The following is a 10,950-nucleotide window of genomic DNA, read 5'->3' as shown; positions in this document are numbered from 1 at the left end:
TCTGTATCTTATGCTCTATATAGTATTCTCTGTTATACTATTCTTTGTTATAGTATTCTCTATTATAGTATTCTCTGTTATAGTATTTGTATATGATAGTGTTCTCCTAAACTATACCTATTATAGTTTACTAGTGATTTCTGTAATTGAATAAATGACTGAATGTATACCTTTGCTACCTAAAGGTACTGAACTGATTGATAGTACTTTTATATCTAAATATGTATACATAATATATATCTAATATTTAGATGACCTTCGGACAAATAACCGGTACCCTAAGTCCACATCCAAACAAGGAAAAGGAAATAAAGCGAGTTAGTAGTCCTATGTCCTTTAAACATTATGTATATAACTATACATATATAGACATGTTTTTGACAGTATATAAGTTTAAAAGAGGTTTTGTAATACATTTAAACAGTTTTGAACAATAAATAATAATGACTCGATTTCAGTTTATAAAATGATTTAAAAGTAGTTTGTTTGATAACACAGTTTAAAGTAGTTTGAAATCCTTTGTTTGAAACACAGTTATAAATCACATGTGATTGATTATATAACTAACATGTTTTCTACTTGTACCCCCCCCCCCCCCATAAAAGCATTTAAAATCATTTAAAAGATAAGTTAAGGGGGGGTTTGAACTCACCTGTAGTGAGTAACTCGAATGTAAGATTGATATAGGAAGTGGAGTGTCAAGTGGAGACTCGAGCATAAAAGGATCCAGTTAAGCATATAATGACACATATATGTATATAATTAGTGTATATAACAACTTATTTATGATAGGAAACCACCTTAGGGACTAGTAAACACTCATATTGAAGTGTTACAATCATATATGATTGCATATAAGGGGTATATGGCCACACAATGGAGTGTAAGACCAAAGTGCACAAGTTATGTGGTTGTGCGGCCAGGGTGTACGGCCCATGTGGGTGTACGGTCGTACACTCACTATGAAATGTGCCAAAGTGTGTTTTAAAGTCCTATTTCACAACTAGGAAGGGTGTACTGACCATTGCTTAGCCTTAATGGGAGTTGGATACCATTTTAGGCCACAAAAAGGGTGTGTACGGCCAGACAAGGTGTGTGCGGCCGTACACCCTTGAAGATCTTAGAAATCTGGTGATTTTTATGATAATCATCAAGTGTTTCAAGTATATAACAAGTTATCGAAAGGGTACTTACGTGTTAGAAGCTTGAAAGGGTGATTTAGGGCCCAAAACTTAGTGGGTGTTCTTGGTGTTCTTGACGAACACTTGAAGATCTAAACAAAATGAGTAGTTTCATGGATGAAAACATGGATCTTTACTAGTTATAGCATTGTATTAACTAATAATGGAAGAAAAACTTACTTATTTGAAGATCCTAGTGAAGAACATGATGATACTTGAGAGAGAATCAGTTTTCTAGCCTTGGAAGTGTGAGATATGATGAATAATAAAGGAATATATCACATATACACATGAGTGTACACCCAGAAGGGGGTGTACGGTCGTACACCTAGGTGTGTGGCCGTAAACTCCTTAACAAGGGGTGTTTGGCTCATTTGAAAGGTGTTGGACGCATAAACACTCATCCCTAGACTCATACCTTGATTGTACTAGGCTTAGAACACTCAAATAGACTCTAAACAGTGCTAGAAGATAGCAAAACGAGTCTGAACTTCATTGATTTGAATTGTTTGTACAAGAAAGAAATTTTGGGTTGTCATAGTTAGGGTTTGCGACCCAACTCGCCGAGTCTACTTAATCCATCCCTATTCAGATGATTTGAGACCATCTCATTGCTTCCAACTCATAGATCTGTACTCCTAGGGCTAGTTTCACACGTAAAGTTTCCAACTTTATGTGCATGCAAGGCGATATAGGCTCAACACAAGCTGGAAAGAAGGTTCAAGACAAGAATGCTCTTATACATGCTCAAAGGCTGATGCTTTATGCTTCCATGGACCAAAACCAACCTAGATCTGAAGTTGCAACCTTAGATCCAGTCCTTACACCCAAAATGGATCCCCATCAAGCTAAAAAGCCCCAAAACCTTAAACATGAATAGATCTAAAAGGGAAAAGCTCAAGGTAACATCTTGTTACCTAAAAAACGTGCCCAAAATGAAGTAGATTCCGGATCTACAAGGATTCTTTGATGCTAGCCTCTTGATCTACAAACTTCCTTCTTTATATTCCTCTTCTAAAGCTCAAATCTCTTCAACAATGGAAGCTCACACGATTTTAGGGTTTACTGATTCTCAAGGGTAACAAGGAGGCCGAGGGGAGGACATAAGGTCCTTTAAATAGGGTGCAAACCCTAAGATTTAGGGTTTTCTCTTCCCAGCACTGACTCGTCGAGTCCAGCGGCTGACTCGATGAGTCAGGGCACGTATCGCGTGCCCAACACACATTACGACTCAACGGGTTAAAGCTCCAACTCACCGAGTCTACTTTTCCATTTACACTTTACACCCTTGAACTCTTTCTTCTGAACTTCGAATGTTACACTGACGTTTAAGGGTGTAATGTTCTTTATATAGCAACACACCCTAAAATTTAGGGTTTAAAGGCTCTGGGCGTACTTCTCGTACGCTGGGCGTACGCCTCCAACACCCACGACTCCTCATCCCTACTACGTTGGGGGTACCCCAGCTTACGCTGGGTGTATTCTCGTGTTGGCCACCTTCCTTACCATTTTTCTCTATCAAGGACAAATAATGCCCACAACTTCAAAAATACTATAACTCCTTTGCTTTAAGTCCGTTTCCGACGAACTTTATATTCATGTAAAGGTGGCAAGAAGCCCTACGCTCCTAGCTACACCCCAAGCCTTGTAACCTTCTGAATAAGACCCGAGACCTAGTAAAAGACCGAATCGTCAGATTACGCTTATACCCTTGTTCTCCGAAGACACAATCGAGCACTTTCAAAACCGGGTGTTACAATATATATATATATATATATATATATATATATATATATATATATATATATATATATATATATATATATATATAGGGTTAGGTTATTTTGTTTTTAGTAACTATTGTGTGCTAGAATGCACACATCTGGACCATTGGATGGAATATAATCAAAGGTCATGATTTGAAGGTCTATGATAGTAGAATATGATAGCATGTACCATATACTCACACAAATTTCAACATAAAGGCATTTTAGTCAATTAACATATATTAAAAAAAGGAAATTTTCGGATTTTTAGGGATAATTAATTCCTTTATTTTTAAAAATCTGAATATTTTAATTAATTCAAAATTAAAAATCCGATTTTATTCTGTCAGAATGATAGAATGTTAGCCATAAACTAGTAAATACATTTTTTGATTTTATTCTGTTAGAATGACAGAATACCAGCCATAAACTAGTAAATACATTCTGAAAGAATACACAAAATCGATTTCTAAACTAATAATATACCAAATAATTACATTGTATGATTGTGATTCATTGAATAAGAAGAAACATTCTGACAGAATAACAAGTATAATTCTTAAAAAATAACAACATTCTTAAACAATGAGTATGATCATTCTTTAATTCATTCTTCAAGCCTTTCCCATCAGGTCTTCAAGCCATTCTTCAAGCCATTTCTATTAGAAATTCATTGCCAAGTAATTCGTAGTGATACACTTGTAAGAACTGCACATTAAACATACAAATAATTAACTACAATTCTATCAAAATACAACAATAATATTCTTACAGAATAAACTATTCTTGCATAATGGTTTTGAATATTCTTAAAGAATTTGTATCATCAAGAATATTCAACTGTAGTTAAAATGCCTCCTGCTTCATCTTCAAAATCTTTAGCTTCAGCCTCCATCTCCAGCTCATAACCACTATAGTTAAAATGAAAAATCAACCAACATTCTATTTCTAATTCATCTATTTTATTAACTCCATAAAAAGGAAGACATCTGATTTTTTGATGTACTGGTAAAATTCAGGTTGAGCAAGTGAATCATTGACTGAAGACTTCACCATTTTATATGATGGATCTCAAAAATCAAGAATATAGTATCAAATGGGTAAATAAAATTAGGGAAAATCAAACACTTACATATAGTGTTAGAACAACTTCCATGAGAAAGCCAATGAATGCAGCTCTAATGGGTTCGCCGGTGGTTGAACAAATCGCAAGGAAGGGAGATCTAATCTCTGGCAGGCTTCCCTTGGTTCACTATCTCCGTCTCCGTCAGCCACCAATTGTGGAAAGGAAACAACATGGACAACCATACCCTTTTCAGGTTCCTTTGGTCAACAAACACCCTTTGACTTTCTTTCTGGGTGTGTGGGTAGCGGGTATCATCAACATGCTTGCATATTCTTGTAATTATATATATATATATATATATATATATATATATATATATATATATATATATACTGTTAAGTTAATACCCTTTGCCTTCTCCATTTCAACCTCTTTCTGAGCTTTCTTCTTTTCTAGTTCAGCCTGTTTATAGTTTTCTTCATGAGCTTTTCTAAACAACCTCACAAAGTTCAAAAGGGTTTGTGTAACTGCACAACCATAGCCATAAACCATCATTCTTCTCTTATACTTTCAAACATATGCAATTCAATTATTATTATTATTATTATTATTATTATTATTATTATTATTATTATTATTTCTCCTTATAAAAAGAACATACCAATTAAATATGTTACCTTGTTTAAAAGGGCAACGAGGAGAATCTTCACCAAAATATAATGTCAATGCATCAACATTTCTACCATGCAACACAAACATTATAAAATAATACAAATTATATATGAATTTTAATTCAAGGGTTGTTCTTGATTCTTACCACCACATAATACAATTTGTTACGGACCCCACTTCCGACTCACCAATGCTGATAAACTGATTCAATATCTAACAATGGAACAAAAATAAATATTCGCATCAGATTGTAGTTTTATATAAAAAAAGATATCGAATTAGAAGAAATTGAGTAAAATATTTGTGTATTTACTTTATGAAAAACTTCAGAGACAAGGGCCATCGTTTGCAGAAGCATCTAGTTCTTATTTGACCTTTTCAAGACCCTTAATAATGGCCTGCATTTCTTCTGCTAAAGACTTTAATTGTATCTACAAACAAGAAACGCCTTTCATTTATCATTTTCTTTAAATAAATCTTTTTTTTTTTTGAGAAAATAAGTGAAGCTATGAACTTTAGTTGCAGCCTCGAGACTAACAAGATCCACATGAAAATCCAAAAGGGCAAGTGATTTGGCAGCAAGAACCTATAAGAAACTTGAAATTTTATGCAAAAAGGACTTGTACCAAATCTATATACATAGCAAAAGAGAGTTGTACCTTGCAGAGGTAATGCATTAAGGTCATTTTGCTGTTTGAAGCATGTCTATCTGTTAGTTTCAAAAGACTATCTAACTTGAAACCAATTGCAGAACTTGCAAATTTGTATAATAAATGAACAATCCTTTTTTTTTTATACATAAAACTTGATATGAAATAACCAACAAGGTTGCATTTTTTTTTACCTCTTGCAGTTCCTTGATTTAATGTATTCCCTAAATACAAAATTCATTTCCTGATCTCCTTTAATATCACCAATTGTGGAAAGGAAAGGAACAGAGGCAGCAGTGCTGTCGTCAAGTGGCAGCGAAGGCTGCTCCTTCTTCTATCTGACAACAATCACGCAAGGAGGGAAAGACTTCGGTCCTCTGTTGATTGAAGAAGAAAGAAACACAAAAATAGTCAGAAAAATAGTCGGTGAATCTTAATCGATCACAAGGAAGGGTTGCAATCGACGGTGTGAAGTCGCTGAAATGAAGGTGAATGCTGCCAGCAAAAGGGATCGATGATATATAGGGTTTTAAAACTGATTTTACTAAATTAAATGGATATTAAATGGTTTAAATATTTACTATAATTAGATATAACCAAGATTACTATCATACCCTTATATTAATTAATAATGATTAAAATTTTCTTAATTTTTGATTGGTGCATTTAAGCACACAATATTTGTTGGAAACATTTAAACCTATATCTATTTCTCTCTTTCTCTTTCTCTCTCTCTCTCTCTCTCTCTCTATATATATATATATATATATATATATATATATATATATATATATATATATATATATATATATATATATATATATATATATATATATATATATATACTTGTTAATTGGTGCTAATTTAAAAGAATACTATGGCATTGGTTGGAAATCTTTTCTAGCATTTTCTATTATAAATTGCCATGGGTTTGTATTTGTAACTTATATTTCGTGTTATTTGAATGTTTATCTAATGGTTTGGTGATAAACTATCGTGTCATTTTAATTTAACATAAAATTTTGATCTCAATTAATATAATTGGCTTGAAATCTTAGTTGTTACTGATAGGTGAGCATTTGGACTGAATTGGTTTTAAAGAATTTACGAGAATGTGAATTGGACCTAATGATGCATATCGGTTCTGGTTTTCCGGTTTTTGGACCCGTTGGCCGATACAATATTTGTTACGTCGTTGAAGCAATAATGAAAATAAAAAAACTTTCAACTTTGATACCCAACTCTGGGGGACTGTAAATCATTCAACATAAAAAAAAATTATAAAATTACACCCTAAATTGAGATACAAATTATACACTACATATTGAAAAATATCTCATGTTAACCTGACTTAAAACAAATGAATCGTTTAAATTTTAAAAGTTCATAGATTGCACACAAAAAATCAACCCAATACACCAGAATCGATCCACCTCTAAAGCTGGAATTGAAACATTCAAACACACTGAAGCTAAGAACCAAAATCCTAATTTATTACATAAAATCGGTACTGATCCAGATCCGATCTGATTCAATCGATATGATTGTTCGTTGTTAGCATATTTATGAAATTATGATGTTTGTGTGCTTTTATTGAACAAATTCTCAAATTTAATTTATTTCCTTTTATATTCGATACTTTTTAATAATAGTAAATGAATATTTCTCAATTTTATTTTATTTCTTTTTATATTAGATACTCTTTAATAACAATAAATGAATATTTCTCAGTTTAAAATTTTTTCGTTTTATATTCCATACTCTTTGAATATTTGATACTCTTTGAATATATATGTTTTATTTAAGAGTAAATTATACGAATGGTCCCTATGGTTTGGGATAATTATACGTTTCGTCCCTAATTTATTTTTTAACTCGAAAGGTTCCTACTATTTGTTTTTGTTATTTACTTGATCTCTGTCTTATCTAAAAAAAACTATTTTGTCATTGATTTTTTAATTTATTTAAATAAACACACCTCAAACACCACTTCTACCTCACCTCAATTTATCTTACCTACCCCATTTTATTTAAATAAACTAAAAAATCAAAAGCAAAATAATTTTTTCAGATAACATAGAGATTAAGCATGCAACAAAAAACAAACTATAAGGATATTTCAAGATAAAATAAATAAAAATTACTTCAAATCAAAAGCATTATTGGTGTAATTTACTCTTATAACATGAGCATGGTTACCAAATATTAGAACGATCATAAACATGTGGGGTTGCCTTGAAACTTTGAAAGCGGTCATGGTAGTTGTGTGTAAAATCATGGGTGGTTTCAAATCGGGCTCCAAGTGCTAGTCTAACCAGATTCTCACTTGTTTTCTTCCCCTTTTTCCTATATATTTCTACACCATTTCCAATCCACTTACATACCTTCTTTTTCCTTTCCAAATTCCAATTCTTCTAAATTTCAAACCCCCGGACCACAACCACAAAACAATGACCAATCAAAGCGTTTCTTCAAAATTGGAGCCATGGCATGATTTGTCCGGGAAGGTTGTGATGGTGACCGGAGCTTCTTCAGGGCTCGGCCGCGACTTCTGTATCGACCTGGCGAAATCCGGCTGTAGAATCATTGCGGCGGCGCGTCGGATAGACAGGCTCGTGTCTCTCTGCGACGAGATAAATCAACTTGGACGAAACGGCGGTGCTGGTACATCTGGTAACTGTGAGATCGCCGACGATGTTAGGGCGGTGGCGGTGGAGCTTGATGTGAGTGGTAAGGGCCCCGCCATTGAGGCCTCCGTGAAAAAGGCGTGGGAGGCATTTGGGCGTATCGACGCTTTGATTAATAATGCTGGGGTTAGAGGTAATCATTCAATACACCATCCACCTCCATTGATATTGTGCAAAATACATAAATTCGTCGTTGTAGTTTTCAATTTCGTAATGAATCACATCAGTCCCATGGATTCTAATCAAATTAAATTCGTCATTGTATTTTTCAATTTCACCCTATTTACCACTAAACTTCATGATCATTGAATGATGGAATTGCAAGAACATGATATATAATTCACTTTTTATTGATGCATGCTAATTTGGTTAGTTTTCTAGATTCCTGAAAAAAGTTGGGTGCTTTAAAGCTTGTTGTGTTGAAACACATGAGATTCATACACATGATTTGCGTTATAAATTTGCAATTTTTATCTAAAAAAAGACATAACATGTGAAGACGAGTCGCTTTATTTTAGTAATACAAGCTATATTATATGTTTCTTGTGTAGGTTCTAGGAATTGACGACTCAATAAATATAAATATCTCCCATTCAAAAAAAAAAAAAAAAAAAAAAAAAAAAAAAAAAAAAACTAAACAGGTCAATTTACAACTTAATATCATTGACATAAAGTCGAAGTCAATTATTATTACATCGTGTTGTACTGTTAACCAATATTACACTTTGACCAAGAAAGCGTCCAAGCATTTCACATTCACATCATCACATGGGTCCACACCTTTTATCATAAACAATAATGATCTTTAGAATAATATCCAAATGTTTTATTGGTCATGCGCATTAAACTTCATTTAAAATACTTGCGTTGACTTTCAGGTAATGTCCAGAGTGTATTGGAGTTGACCGAAGAAGAATGGGAGAGTACAACGAGAACAAACTTAACCGGAACATGGTTGGTGTCAAAATACGTATGTATACGTATGCGCGACGCGTATCACGGAGGATCAATCATCAACATCTCATCAATTGCGGGTCTTGACCGTGGTCAACTCCCCGGTGGTCTCGCTTACGGCACTTCAAAAGCAGGTGTTGTCACGTTGACCAAGGTAACCTTACAAAATGAGAATCTTGATTTGCATTTTTAGTTTGATCCAGAGGTTATTGGGCTTATCTGTAACTTTGGGTTTTGGATGTTACAGGTGATGGCTATGGAAATGGGAGTGTATAAGATTAGGGTGAACTCGATTAATCCGGGGCTTTTTAGGTCGGAGATCACGGAGGGCTTAATGGAAAAGGATTGGCTGAATAATGTGGCTGAAAGAACGGTTCCATTAAGAACATTTGGAACTGCGGATCCAGCCTTGACAAAACTAGCGAGGTATCTGATCCATGACTTGTCCCGATACATCAGTGGCAATGTGTTCATAGTCGATGCGGGTGTTACCCTACCGGGTGTCCCGATTTTCTCTTCACTTTAGATTGGGGTGGTTATTTGGACGTTTTATTGTAAATAAAAGTTGGGAAATTGTTGAAGTTTGAATTTTGTTGGTAAAAGAGCGTAGAAGGTAGTGGAGGGTATTGGTTTTATTATGTTATTTCTTAATTAAAATGTCTAATTGAAATAAGGTTTGATAACTATTTGTGTTTTTTGGAAGAGGGTTTAGAGGTGAATAATCAAGAGTTCAAGGCAGTTGATTTATCATTTATGTGTGAATAAGCAGTTAATAAATCGATTCCATGTAAGGGTTTAGATGTGAACAAACTCATTTTATTGATTCACAAGCAAAAAGGAAAAATGTGGAAAGTGGCTGATAGTTAGAGGGGGGAGAGAGAGAGAGAGAGAGAGAGAGAGAGAGAGAGAGAGAGAGAGAGAGAGAGAGAGAGAGAGAGAGAGAGAGAGAGAGAGAGAGAGAGAGAGAGAGAGAGTAAAGTGGTAATCACATGGAAGAGGCAACCATGGGAAACAACCATGTTGTGGCAGTAATAGTGTGGCACCACTAGCACTAGTGGTGTGACAGAAGCTATTTGGGGTTCCCTAGTTCCAATTCCAACTATTACAACTTTTCAGTGATTTGGAGATTCAAAATATGTGTAAATAGTTCGGCATCATCAAGCAAACCATGCCTATTTACAATTTACATAGATGATTTTGAATATCTGCTTTTGTTGGCTCCCAAATTGCCAAAATCCCAAGCAGTAGGGTTTTTTTTTGAAGGATTGAGAGATGAGGTCAATATTGTTAGGTCTGAAGATTCAAATGTTTAGGACGAGTCGGAAAAAAAAAAACACTTAGGCTAGGACGTGTAACAAATTAAATTATATAAACTATTTTTTTTTAAATGACAATAAACATAGCAAATAAGATTGTTATAACAATTAAGCAAATAAATGATTAATATAGAATGAAATTGAATAGAAAATAAGATGGTCACCTACTGGTGGTTAGGTAAAGGCAATGACTTTCAAACCAAAAGTGTTACATCATTATTCACGGATCTGGGTTAGCATTTTTTTAAGATTTGCAGCCATGCTTTTGTATTCAAAATTCATAACAATTATCCTCAAGGTATGTTGATTATTTCTTATCAATATACAATAGATAAAGTACATGAGAAAAAGAGCATTACCTCACCAGTTAACCTTTATGACCTGTTGTGCCATTTTGAATCTTATGACATTTGGTGCCATTTGAGCTATTGCAAAATCGTCCAGGTACATATACAACCTACCGTCTACAATACCTTCCTGCATAAGCATGAAACAACAAACTTTCTAAAGTGTCAGTCACAATATTATGAAACACTAGAATCTGAAATTAACCATTTAATATAAAGCTGAGTACCAGAAATATAGACAAATATCAGAAACTTCATGCTGAAAGGGAGAGGAAACACCAAAAAGTGGGAGTAAACATCGACCATTTAAC

The 10,950-nt window shown here is 34.0% G+C and overlaps 1 protein-coding gene across 1 annotated transcript; it reads left to right on the top strand.

The window, feature by feature from the left end:
* Positions 1 to 7,613: 7,613 nt before the first annotated feature.
* LOC145009344 (uncharacterized) lies at positions 7,614 to 9,659 on the top strand. Its single transcript, XM_078968051.1, has 3 exons — positions 7,614 to 8,155; positions 8,901 to 9,130; positions 9,224 to 9,659. Exons 1-3 carry the CDS (start codon positions 7,786 to 7,788, stop codon positions 9,500 to 9,502), a joined length of 879 nt encoding a protein of 292 aa, XP_078824177.1. The 5' UTR covers positions 7,614 to 7,785; the 3' UTR covers positions 9,503 to 9,659.
* The last annotated feature ends 1,291 nt before the right edge of the window (positions 9,660 to 10,950 follow it).

Source organism: Lactuca saligna, chromosome 8 (genome assembly GCF_052625555.1).
Source record: "Lactuca saligna cultivar CGN05327 chromosome 8, ASM5262555v1, whole genome shotgun sequence".
NCBI lineage: Eukaryota > Viridiplantae > Streptophyta > Magnoliopsida > Asterales > Asteraceae > Lactuca > Lactuca saligna.
The sequence above is the reverse complement of the archived record's forward strand: the minus strand, read 5'-3'. Positions and strand labels throughout refer to the sequence as shown.